The sequence below is a fragment of the Peromyscus eremicus genome, chromosome 10 (genome assembly GCF_949786415.1).
Source record: "Peromyscus eremicus chromosome 10, PerEre_H2_v1, whole genome shotgun sequence".
Lineage (NCBI taxonomy): Eukaryota > Metazoa > Chordata > Mammalia > Rodentia > Cricetidae > Peromyscus > Peromyscus eremicus.
Window position 1 is genome coordinate 28,991,305 of NC_081426.1, and position 13,914 is coordinate 29,005,218.

At 40.4% G+C, this 13,914-nt stretch overlaps 1 protein-coding gene across 5 annotated transcripts in view; it reads left to right on the forward strand.

The window, feature by feature from the left end:
• Positions 1–13,914, forward strand: part of Grk4 (G protein-coupled receptor kinase 4) — a 107,687-nt gene that overhangs the window by 34,908 nt on the left and 58,865 nt on the right. For all 5 annotated transcript variants that reach the window (XM_059275736.1, XM_059275731.1, XM_059275734.1 and 2 more), the window contains exon 5: positions 854–960. In XM_059275736.1, the coding sequence (XP_059131719.1) occupies positions 854–960 (107 nt within the window). The remainder of the gene's footprint in view (positions 1–853; positions 961–13,914) is intronic.

Genomic DNA, 13,914 nt, shown 5'->3' on the forward strand with positions numbered 1-13,914 from the left:
ATTTTCAGTTTTACTACCCACATGTATATCCATAAGTGAAATTAATTCTTTTGGGATTGGCTTATTTTATTCAATGTAGTGACCTTAATGATCATCCATGTTGTAGAACGAGTCAAAATTACTTTTCTAATGTTTTAAAATTAATTAACTGTGCAGTGCTAGGGATTGAATTCAAGGCAAGTAAGTATTATACCACTGGGCTATGTCCTTAGCCCCAAAATATCCTTTTTAAAGTCTTTTCTCAGGCTGGAGAGTTGGCTCAGTGGTTAAGAGCACTGGCTGTCTTCCAGAGGACCTGGGCTCAACTCTCAGTGCCCATGTGATGGCTCACAACGGTCATAACTCCAGTTTCAGGGGATCTGATCCCCTCTTCTGATTTCTTTTGCCACTACACACATGGTGCCCATACATGCAAATAAAACACCCACATACATAAAACTAAATTATTTTCTCCTTTTTATGTCTGTCCAGCCATCCATTCATGGACATGGACTGTTTTTCATGCTAGGCTTGTGCAGTGCTAGGGACTAAATTCAGGTCCTGCTGCATGCTAGACAAATACTCTACCTATCAACCACATCCCCAGCCCTGCTAGCAAGAGTGACATGGCAGTAGATGTGGGTGTGCAAATTCTTCTTTGAGAGCCTGTTTTTTGTTCTATATATGTTTTGAGTTTCTAAGAACAGACCTAGAAAGCAGAAAGCAGGCTGAATGCTGGAGAGGGGGACTGGGGTGGGTGGTACTTTGACTTCTTTTATATACTTAAACATTTATAGTAGGCATGAAGTTCTTTGTATGATTGGTAAACTATGACAAAACTAATTGTTATATATTTGGTTTGTGCAACATTTAGAAGTCAGAAGTCTCCTTACCACAGATACCTTCAGCTGTTGTGAAAGACTGTAAATGGAATCTAAAGCGGAATTCCTTCCCTAAAAATGTTTTCCACGAATGTGCTAGGTAAGTGTTCTATGCTCAGCCTTGCCTATATTATGGGTGTTTGGGTTTGCTGAGACAGGTTCTTATATAGCCCAGGTGGGCCCCAAATTCACTTTGTAAGCTAAAGTTAGCCTTGAAGTTTTGATCCTTCTGGCCCTACTTGTGAAGTTCTAGGATGGTAAGCATGTGTCATGTGCTATACCTGGCTTGTGTGTATATTATCTATTGGTAACCTCAGGATAGAAGATGACAAAAAGTTTGTTTGTTTTAATTTTTTATTTTTATTTTATACGAGTTGAATTTTTTTCCCTTTGAGACAGGGTTTTTCTGTGTAACAGTCCTGGCTGTCCTGGAACTCAGAGATCTGCCAAAAGGCTTCAGCCAACACCACCCAGCTTTTGAACTTTTGTTTTTAATTTTTTTTTTTTAACAAGTTGAGTTCTCATTTGGATAGTTTTGCAATTAGAATAGTCCCTTTCAGTAATTTTGTGTAGAAACGGTTAAGTGAAGAGTAATGATCACATGTACATAAATGTTATACTGAATGGTGTCGAGCCTCAATAGCACAGCATTTCTATGATAACTCTGAGCCATCTTTCCTCCACATTCCAAAGTGCTTGTGTGGAGCTTGAAAGGGATCTAAAAATATTTTTCGCCGGGCGGTGGTGGCGCATGCCTTTAATCCCAGCACTCGGGAGGCAGAGCCAGGCGGATCTCTGTGAGTTTGAGGCCAGCCTGGGCTACCAAGTGAGTCCCAGGAAAGGCGCAAAGCTACACAGAAAAACACTGTCTCGAAAAACAAAAACAACAACAACAAAAAATTCTAAACCTAAGCAATTGCTGAAAATGGTTTTTCTTTGGATTTTTGTAGTATGGACGGGGAAGTTTTTTTTTTTTTGTTTTGTTTTTTGGTTTTTCGAGACAGGGTTTCTATGTGTAGCTTTGCACCTTTCCTGAAACTCACTTGGTAGTCCAGGCTGGCCTCGAACTCAAAGAGATCCACCTGCCTCTGCCTCCTGAGTGCTGGGATTAAAGGCATGCGCCACCACTGCCTGGCGGGGAAGTTCTTAAGAACGACATTTTGACTAAATTCAGCTTCCTTATGAACACAGGAAAAAAGTGGTTTCTGAGGAAATCTGGTAAAAGGAAGTGGTGTTTTGTGCAGCTGTGTGGATAGTCACTTGTCTCACAGAAAGGAAACTAAGGCCCAGAGAAATGTGGAAAAGCTTGTCCTGAGCGCTGAGAATGTTTAAGTGCTATTTTCATTGTGGTTTGAAGATTGCTCTGGTCAGATGTGATTCATCACTGTACCTCCTGCATGCAGTGGGTAGTGGCAGAAGGATCATGATCTGAGGTAGACTTTGACTACGTACTGTCTCTTGGGGCCTAGAGAGATGGCTCAGCAGTTAAGAGCACTGGCTGCTCTTCCAGAGGACCTGTGTTCAATTCCCAGCATCCACATGGCAGCTCACAACGGTCTGTAACTTCAGTTCTAGGGTACCTAGCACCCTCACATAGACATAAATGCAGGAAAAACACCAATGCACATATAAATAAATAAATTTAAAAAAAGACCTTGTCTCCAAAAGAGCAAACAACAACAAAAGCCAACAGTACAGAACAGAAATGAAAAACAGAAACAGAAAACATAAAAAATCTTGCTCCAGCTGCAATTTAGAAGGAGCTTGGAGGGAGGGAAAATATATGCAAAAGCTGCCCTATATAGTTGGGTATTATCTGACCCACCAATCTATAAAGTAGGATATACACAACATCAATCCATTATCTTCTTTTTTTCTCTTCAAGACAGGGTTTCTCTGTGTAGCCCTGGCTGTCCTGAAACTCCAGGCTGACCTGGAACTTAGAAATCCACCTGCCTCTGCCTCCTGAGTGTCCATCACCACCGCCCACTCACAATCCATTATCAAGTGGAAGTGGTATATATGTGTTGGACCCAGGCAGGTCCTGAAGGCACAAGCATGCTATATGAAGAAGTTGTCCAAATGCCTATGGTTTCTATTTCCATCACAATACCATCTGCTCCCAAACATGCACCTTTAGCCTCATGTGGTATGCTCTATGATCAGTTGACTAAGGCCTGGTTTACTAATGGCTCTGCATGTTATACAGGCATCACCCAAAGCTGTTTCTGAGACACCCATGAAAGATAGTGACAAAGGGAAATCTTCCCAGTGGGCAGAATTTTGGGCAGTATCCATGGTCATGCATTTTGTTTGAAAGGAGATATGGCCATATGTGTAATTTATGGGCTGTAGCCAGTGGATTGACTGGATGGTCAGGGACTTGGATTTTTGAGCATGATTGGAAAATTGGTGAGAAAGACATTTGGGAAAAAGTATATGGATCTCTCCAGATGGGTTAAGGATATGAAGATACTGTGTCCCATATAAATGATCATCCAAAGATGACTTAAGCAGAGAAAGGGTTCAGTAATCAAGTAGACAGGATGGCCTAGTGTGTGGACAGTCAGCCTCTTTCCCCAGCCATGCCTATCATTGCCTAAGAACAGAGTGGTCATAGTGGCAGAATGGAGGTTATGCATGGGCTTGACAACATGAACTTTCACTCACCAAATCTGACCTGGCCACAGCTGCTGCTCAGTGCCAGATTTGTCCGAGATATGACACCATTTCCAAGGGTGACTGACTATTAGATACTTCCTCTATGGAAAGGATAATTTGTTCTTACTGGAGTGTTGTATATCTGGTGGGGGTTCACATGGGTCCGTGGAAAGAAGGCACAGAGGCACTCTAAGGATGAAATTTTTAGCCTTTCCAGCTGCAGATGGATCATTCTCTCATGGACTGACTCACTGTAGCTTAGCAAAAGGACCTTTTATGGTTATACAATTCACACCTTTAGCAAGTCAGTTCCATATACCAAAACCTTTATCTAAGTCCCCCAAAGGGACAATGCCAAATGTAAATTCTCAGTTGAAAGACATCCTGGTTTGCCAGGTCCTCTCTCAACCAAGTTTTGCATAGGCTCTGAACCCCTAGGAAACACTCAGATAAAGACTTCAAACAGAAGGTTCCAGAGACGAAAGGTAGCAATCACAGAAGGCAGATTAAAGCTAGGTGCTAACACTCCAGAGTCAAACCAGCTGCAGAAATCTGCAGGAATTCTCCCAACATATCCCCCTTTTTTATATGCAACAATTAATTATATTGGAGATTATGTAGCTTTACAGCATATACAGCCTTTTCTCTTTCTGTTTATCAATCTTATGTAAGTAAGCCAAAAAACATTTTAAAGCCAATAAGGTTGCTATTGCTAGCACAAGAGTAACACTTGCCTAAACAAGAAATCTATTCAAGTGATTTTACAGGGTTGAATGAGGCTATAGTATCTGCATGGCTTTCCAGATCAGTTAACTTTTTTGTGAAAGTTTCCTTAACTTTTTTACTGTAAATCATAAATCATTTGAGAAGAATTAGGGTGACCTTTCAAATGCATCTTAACCTTTTTCCAATCATACTTGCTTTTATTGAACTTTAAAGGTATAATACAATAGGATGTAACATTCAAATCACATTTTAATTTTATCTGCTCCTTCAATATTTCTTTTTATTTATAAATTGTATGGCTTATGTCAGGCCTCTTGCTACCTAGCTCTTATATTTCAGTATTTCTAACTGATCTCCTAACAATATAACAGCTTGTCTCAAACCAGCTAATTCATTAACTATCTCACTATTTTATTTTGTTCAGTTCAAAGTTCTGTAGAATGTTTATATCAGTCTCTAAATAACTCAGCAGTTTGAATTTCTTTATGAAGGGCCACTCTGGCTGTTGCAGTAGTAGCAGTCAATGCAATAATTCCCATAATAACTGCAGTAGTCATTCCAACAATTTGACATGTTCGTCTTAATAGTCTTTTTGTTTGTTTGTTTGTTTGTTGAAACAAGGTTTCTCTGTGTAGTTTTGGTGCCTGTCCTGAATCTCACTCTGTAGACCAGGCTGGCCTTGAATTCACAGAGATCCACCTGGCTCTGCCTCTCAAGTTCTGGGATTAAAGGTATGCGCTCTGCCTCTCAAGTGCTGGAATTAAAGATATGCGCCACCACTGCCCGGCTCTTCTTAATATTCTTTCAGTGAGCTTCTGTACCAAGATCATCATAGTGAGTTTTGCCATGGCCTTGACAACTTCACAGGTATCCAGATTGCTGGCCTTGTTTTTAAGAATGTATAAACTTTCAGAAGTTAAGTTTAAAGACATACTAGCATTAATACAAGTATGAAGGGTACAGCATTCACAAGTGATGCTATAATTTTTAGGGTGCCATTGTATAGGCCTCTTCAGTAGCAAGTAAGGCAATGGTACACACACCATAAAAGGATGGCTTTGATTTAGTCTAAAAGACCAAGTATACGTATCATCCTTAATGTTTAACTTACCTTCCCACGCTTTAAGAGGGTGGAAGGCACTTGCTAATTTCTACAAGTTAATCTGAATTGAACTGCTAAATTGCAGGAAAGGACCTGACATTCCAACTCCATGCCATTGGATAGGATCATTAACAGAAGAACTAATTTCTACAGTTCCTTTCAAACTATACCGCTTCCATCTTAACTCTGAGTGAGAATATTTTCCTTGAGGGGAGCCATAAGGGCTCTAATAAATTACGTCTCTGTAGGAGATATTAATTAACACTCGAGGTTTCTCACTCTTACATTGTTGCCAGTGTACCTAGTCAGATTCCTTGATGGTAACCCTCATCTCATAGAATGGTAGATTTATGGAACTAGCAGCATTAATCTCCTGTCCTTTGAAACCAGATGCATGAAGCATATAAAAATTATTATGATAATCTTGGGTAGTATTGACTGTAGATAGCCACACTTGAAAGGTCATATCTAAACATCGAATTCCAATCCCCAGACAAATAGGAATTCCTTGTACACTCACAGTATAATTTTTAATCTCTTTACCCTCCTCCATTGGCTGAGCAGGACTTTGGTTGTCATAAGGACCAGGTAGCCAAGAAGATTCATTAACCACCATAGGAATATCTGTATCTCCCCAACTTACGTTACATTAATTGGAGAATTAGGAATAAAGTCCCAGTAAGTATGATCAGTTCCTGTTGCCTGTACAGTTATCACAGATAGCACGGCAAGGAACAGATTTGTAGCATTTACAGGTCTTTGAGTCATTCGAATTATTGCCTCCTCTTTGTCACATGAATTCTTTTTTTTTTTTTTTTCCGAGACAGGGTTTCTCTGTGTAGCTTTGCTCCTTTCCTGGAACTCACTTGGTAGCCCAGGCTGGCCTCAAACTCACAGGGATCCACCTGGCTCTGCCTCCTGAGTGCTGGGATTAAAGGCGTGTGCCACCACTGCCCGGCAAAGATTTTGTAGTGTTCTGCCTGTAGGTATGGCTGCAGGCCAGAAGAGGGCACCAGATCTCATTATGGATGGTTGTCAGCCATCATGTGGTTGCTGGGAATTGAACTCAGGACCTCTAGAAGAGCATCCAGTGCCTTTAACTTCTGAGCTCTCTCTCCAGTCCCTTGTCACATGAATTCTTGAACTGTCCTGTAGCTGTAAGTTTCTCTGGTCCCACCCAGCCCTGCAGTCTTGTGGCCACTTACAAAATAATCACTCAGAGGCTTAATATTAATTGCAAATTATATGGCCTATGGGCCAAGCTTCTTTCTAGCTAGCTCTTATAACTTAACTCAACCCATTTCTATTAATCTATATATTGCCATGTGGCCATGCCATTACTGGTCTGCTGGCATGTGACTCCTTTGACATTGGGCTGGTGTCTCCCCTGACTCCACTCATCTTCATCTCATCCTCAGTTCAAATGTACCGCCTAACCTTATCCTACCCTGCTATAGGCCAATGCAGCTTTATTTATCAACCAATCATAGTAACACATATTTACAGTGTACAGAAAGACATTCCACAGCAGTGTCCACAGGTGGGAGGATTAGCTGTCTGCTCCAAAGGCCTTATGTATCTTTTCTTTCCCAGAGGCATCTCAGCAGTCAAAGCATTCAAGAGACTCCTCTTGCTCATACTGAATTTTTTATCAATATTGATGGGATCCACAACCTTTTATCTCCTTTGGAAACATAAGCATACCCTCAGCCCTATCTTAATACTTTCCTTGGTTCTTATTTTGATGTTTAAACATTTATAATACATAGAATGACTCAATTTATCAGTTTTTCCACAATCCAGTGTTTTTCAGTAGCTGTTGTCCCTGTTTCATTAGCATTTAAAAAAATTTTACAGTTAGCAAAGCATTATCCAGTCTATCCTTAGGGGTCCTCATAGCCTCCTTCTGTTTAACAAGCTTCTCCTTTAGAGTGTGATTAGATCTTTCAACAATTGCTTGTCCTGTAGGATTATATGGTATCCCTGTAATGTGTTTTATGTTGTAATGTGTAAAAAAAATTGTTTCATTTTACTGGAAACATTAGCTAGGGCAATACCAGTTTTAATTTATATCAATATGCCCATTACAGCCATTGTTTCTAATAAATATGTAATTATAGAATCAGCCTTTTCAGAGCTTAAAGCAGATGCCCATTGAAATCCAGAGTATATATCAATAGTATGATGAATATATTTTAATTTTCCAAATTCTGCTATATGAAATACATCCATTTGCCAAATTTCATTTCTTTGTGTACCTTTAAGATTAGTTTCTGCAGGTAAAGGAACTTGATTATACAAAGAACAAGCAGGACAGTCTTTTTATAATTTCCTTAGCTTGTTGCCAAGTAATTGCAAATCTTTTCCTTAAGCCCCAATTATTAACATAATGTTTCTTATGAAATTCTAAAGCTTCCAACACATTTCCTATCAGTAATTGATCAATCTCTTTATTTCCTTTTGCTAATGACCCAGGCAACCCAATATGGGACCAAATATGAGTGATGTATAATGGCTAATTTCTGTCTTGGATTGCTTGTTGTAGTTGCATAAATATTAAAATCAATTTTGAATTATCAGGAATATGTTCAGCAGTTTCTATATGTAATACAACCCTTTCTGCATATTGAGAATCAGTAATTATATTAAGAGACTCATTAAAGTCTAATAACACCATCAGAATGGCATAAAACTCTGATTTTTTAAGTGAATCATATGGACTTTGAATTGCTTTTCTGATGTTTCCTGCTTTATAACCAGCCAAACCTAATTTGTTTGCATCAGTATAAAATGTAAGAGTTCTAGAAATAGGTGTTCTTTTCACTATATGGGAAAGAATCCTTTCAGTTTTTTTTTATAAATTGAAGTTGCTTACCTTTTGGATATTTGTTGTTAAATTCTCCTAAGAAATTACTACAAGCTCTTTGCCAATCATCATTAACCACCCATTACTGCACAATTTCAGCATTAGTATAGGGTACTACAATCTCAGCTGGATACATTCCTGACAATTATGTCTTATTATTCCCTTTATGATTAATTGAGAAACCTTTTCTGTATAGGTTTTTAACTTTTTACTGTTTGTGAGCTAGAAAAATCCATTCCAAAATATTATCCTCCCTTTGCATAATGAGTCCAGCATGGGAATGATTAAAGGTACAATTACTAAAATACATTTAGTTGTGAGATTTCTATTTGCCCTTAAGGCTCTATACATTTAATCCACTCTGTACTCTGTTTTACCTGAGATAAGGTTCCAGTGCCTACAAATTGAGTGGAGACTTTTTGTAAGGCCAATTGGGATTATAAGATTTTTGAAAATTTACAGATATATCAGTTTTAGTGTCTAGTAAGCCTGAAATTTCAATGCCATTTACTTGTAATTTTAACTTTGGCCTCTTTGTCAAAATATTTTCTTTCCAGTATTTCCAAAACCTCCTGTCCTATATATTGGAGCTGCTTTACCTTTAAAATCTGGAAGTAATAACAACTGAGCAATTTTACCACCAGCATTTATTTACATAGTCCTTTTCACATAAGCCATTTAATAGAAGCATTAAAATGAACAATCTCTATAGATTCTAGGAGGCAATTTTATGCAATACTACAGAGTATTTTTATAAAAAATTTTAAAGAGAAGATCTGTTTTTATAGATCCCAAGTATCATGTTAATGTAACTTGTCAATTATTAACAGTGTGGATCAAACAATTTACCTGTATTTTATTTAGTGGAAAAATAATTTTTGTAAGCTCTTTATCAGTAAGAGATCATTTTTATGAGCTTTTACCTTAGTAACCATATTACCTAATAAGCTAATAGCCCAATCTGTTGCAGGTGATACATTTTTATAGAATTTAACAAAAAATTTCTAGAAAGCAACATAAAGAGCAGAGCCACATTTTCAGTAATGATAAACAGAGTAGTGTTATGATATTGCACATGAGAGGCTCCCCGTCTGGCTGGGCCAGGGAATCCCATGTGTGAGGGAAAATATGCTGGGCAGATGCAGCCACAGGCTGCAGTGTGTGGACAATCACTCATCCCCCAGGCACTGCATCCACATGGAAATGAGTTTATTATAATAGAGAGATAAAGAGAAAGATAGGGAAAGAGGGAGGCAGAAAGACAGAGGTGGAGGAGAGGGGTCAAAGGTGCAAACCTCGTGGGAATGGAGAGAGGGTGTGGGGGAGGAGCAGTTTTCTTTTTAAAGGGGGCTTCAGGGCAGGATACTGGGCAGGTCTTCAAGGAGCAGGATTTCAAGGGGCAGGTCAGAATACTAACATTCTTCCATTTTGATTATTATAAAAAGGCGAGTTATGGATAGCAAATGTAGGAACAAGGGTGCTGAATTGAGACTGCTTCACGCTGACAAGGGGTGAAGTGGGAAGGGGAAGCCGGGAGTTACACATGGTGGCAAGAGATCTCAGGTGTCTGTTCCTTGAGGGACCTGAGGAGGCAGATTGCAGCGGTGATGTTCCAGGAGCTTGGGGGAATGGCATGCCAAATCAGGAGTACAGAAGCCATGGCATCTGCTGTTTCTCTGGAGGACAGGCGGAACAGTGACTCTGCAAAATATGCTTGAAAAATAGGTGGGGTCAAAAATGGTCTCTGGAGATTGTTAGTTTTCATCAGACCAGATTTCTTGATACAGTAGCAGAACTTTTCCCAGGAACCTGTAGGTATCTGTATGACAGCTGGAATAGATTTATATCATAGCAAAAGGGTTAAAAATCCATAGCAATTTAAGGACTCTTAACTCTTTGTAGTCAGTGCTCTATCAGTTTATCAAAACTGTATTTACCAATATTAAAAATTTGAACCACTGGAGTTATATCTGAAACTAGTCTATCCTGTACAAAACCAGTCTATCCTATACATGAAGTCTGTGAATGAGGCATACCTATCTGTATTTTTAACAGGAAACTTATTAATGAGCTATTAAGGTGCTTGTAATCTTGGGATTGGGGCTGTTAAACTGATACCCTAGTCATCAAACATCATCAGATCTGAGAAGGATAAATTTGAGAAGTAAGACAGCTTTCCAGCTACCTAGTCAGCAATCCCAAGTCTCTCCATGGTCATTGAGGGGAACAGAAGCCCCAAAGGCAGCACTTGTTCAGCTGATAAGCCCAGAAGATCTGATAGATTTTTTTTTTCTGTGAGTAGAAATTTGGGGAGATCATCCCACCTATCTTTGCAGAGAGGACAAGCGATCTCCTCTTATTCACAGTCTAGACAAGATCTCAGCTTTTCATTGTGTGGCTGGCCTTGCCATAAGCTTCCAGGTTGAAATTCTTCTGTGGCCATCTATCTTCTTGGAGAAGATACAAGATGCTGCTAGGAGTTGACATGTCTCTCTATCATTAAAAGCTTTTATATTAAATGCTATATTTTCAGATCTCTAAAGGTATTTGAGGACTAGGAGAACAAAATATGTTAGATGTATTTAAATTAACTTTGAGAGCATACATATAAATTAAATCTGAATATGCAGGTTTCCCAGTTGGTCACAGCTTAATGAAGTTAGCAAGGACAAGGTGGCTTACATTCTTAAGCCTGAACAGACCTTGAGTAAGGAGAGATATTTTTTTAAGCCGTTGACTGTGATATCTGATTCTATTACCTTTTTTTTTTTTTTTTTTTTTTTTTTGGTTTTTCGAAACAGTTTCTCCATGTAGTTTTGGTGCCTGTCCTGGATCTCGCTCTGCAGACCAGGCTGGCCTCAAGCTCACAGAGATCCACCTGGCTCTGCCTCCTGAGTGCTGAGATTAAAGGCGTGCACCACTGCCACCTGGCTCTATTACCATTTTTAAGGCCCTGTAGTTGTAATTCTAATCTTTGAGTACAGCCAGATTATAATCCTGAATGATTTATATAGAAATAATTATTTCTTAGGGTCATATAATACCTCTTTGGTTCTGCATAAAGCAGGTCAAGTGTCTTATCTTATTGCAATATTGGGTCCAGTTTACTGGTATATTATTAATGGGCATTTGGTAGCAAATTTGGTCCCCTATGCCAGGGGTTCCACCTTTAACTCAGCCCTCTAGCCTATCCTGGGAACAAGGAGCAAAGGACAACATATTTTTCTCCGTAATTGCTTCAATCTGAAACGGGACGTAGATGGTCAGAGAGCCTAGGAAGGCCAAAAGATTGGTCAAAGGTAAGGAAGGAACCCAGGCAATGGAGTATTTATCAGAAGTATGTAGTCCTCTGGCCTAGGTGTAGAGAAAGGAAATAATTACGTTTGGCTGGACTGGTCCACATCAGCCTTTAGCAGGTCCATGTCATCTCACGGGTTGAAGTCAATAGCCAATGCCTGGATGTGTCACTCATCCAGAAGGAAGCCCACTGAAACAGATACAGACTAGAGACAAGAGTTAAAATTTTATGAATTTATTTGCAACCTCTTGGCCCATGGTCTTAGTAATTGGGAAAGGGAGGCCAGGAAGGAGCAAAATACCATCCTCAGGAACAGACATGTGAGGAAACTCATTTGTTTAGAGCTCGTTTGACCTCTGTGAAGTGGATCCAATGGTTTCTTTTGATCCTGTGAAGTTTATATGAATTTTTAGTTCATAAAAGGACATAAAAGTTTTAGATAAATCAGTATTACCAATCAGTACTGAAATCCAAATTGTAAAAAAGCAGGTGAAAATTTAAAATCCTGAGCTTGTGACCCAGATAGTATCAGAATTATATAAATGTTAAAATCTGAAAATTTAAAATCTTAATATAATGATATCGCCTGCATGTGGTAATGCTGATGCCCTGGAGGGGAGCTCATACCTCTCTGGACCCTGTCCACACATGTAGCCTTGGAGTCAGATGGCTAGAGTACCAGGTGCCCCACCCATACTTGAGCCACTGACAGGAAGTGGATTTTTTGCTGCCCTTAATAAAGATGGCAGTGAGGTCATATGACCTTAGTAAAGATGTCTTGACCTTAGAAAAGATGGCATCTGCCTGACTTTGTGATGGCCCTTATCAAATATGGCAACTGATTAAAAACTGTCATTTTTTTTTTTTAAAGACAAAGTGAGCAGATAAGGAACAGATAAATTGAAGCATTTAAAAGTCAGTCAGAAACAAGTTTATGTGGCCATCTCCTGAGCCCTGGTAGCATGGTAGTGGCAGAGGGAAGGTGGGCTGCTGGAGGAGGGAAGAGCTTGGCTCAGCGTGCCTTGCACTGAGCAGTGACCGGAGCAGTGGTGGTGGCAGTGGTGGCAGGGCAAGGAAGAAGAGTGAGAAACGGAACAGACAGAGACAGAACAGTATGAGACAGTAATGGTGAAGGGATTAGACTGTTGCAGAGGCAAGGGATGAGGGGCAGTTTTAAAGGGTGTACATGCTGTGGAAACAGAGTAGCAGGCGGGAGAGAGGACCCCCCAGTCCCCTCCCCCCCATGCAGCATGGTGTGAGCTTGAACCCAACAGTGTGAGCAGCATTATCAACAGCGGCAGAAATACAGTCAAGTGACCAGATATTTATGTGGCTAGTCCTCCACCCCTTTCAATTGGCAGCTGGTAGGGCGGGCTCAGGCCTTCACACCAAGTCCTGTGGGTGGAACAGGCAGATGAGGTCCTGGCAACAGAGTTAAGTGACAGAGAGAAAAGATTTAAGAGATAAAATTACAGACAAGGAGAGGAATTTGGCAAGGGATAGACAAAGAGAACAAACTTTGCCTGGTGGGCAATTTTACACGTCACACATCACCTGGTAACAGGTGATGATGTAATTGCTTAGCAGAGTCTGGAGGAGCATGGGGAGTGCGTGATGAGGAAGGAGATGGGATAGGAGAGGTTAGGTGCGTTTTCCACAGTGAGGTACAAGGTCCAGTGGACTGATTTCCAGCATCCCAGAGGATCAGCAAACACCGATGAACGGTGCAAGATAGCCAATGGACCGTTGTAGCAAAGGCTATGGGCCATGGAATTGAGTGGGCACATACTGTTTCTATATGCCATCGCATAGGATTGGGGGCCGGAGGGCTTAAAGCCTGAAAGATACGTGTAGATACTGACACCGGTACTTTGGGAGACTCTGGTGGAGAGATTAACAAATCTCAGTTGTGGGAAATGCCCAGAAGGGAAGGGAGAAATCTTATCAATAGGGTGAAAAGTCCCAGCAGTCCTCTAGTCAGACAAGTGGTGGATGGTACAGGGTCCCAGAGTTCCTGAGACTGCTGGCAGGCAGGAGAAAGCAGTGGGAGGGCCTGCCGATGTCACAGCACCAATGCCAACGTAATGATATTGCACACAGGAGGCCCCAGTTGACCAAGCCAGGGTTTTTCAAGTGTGAGGGAAAACATGCTGGGTAGATACAGCTGTGGGCTGAGGCTCGTGGACAGTCACTCTTACCCTAGGCATTGCATCCACATGGAAATAAATTTATTATAATAGAGAGGTGAAGAGAAAGATAGGGAAAGAGGGAGGCAGAAATAGAGAGGGATGCAGGGGAGTGGTCGAGGGTGCAAACCTTGTGTGAATGGAGAGAGAGTGAGCTGGGGGGATGGGAATGGGCAGTTATCTTTTTTAAAAGAGACTTTATGTCAGGACGCTGG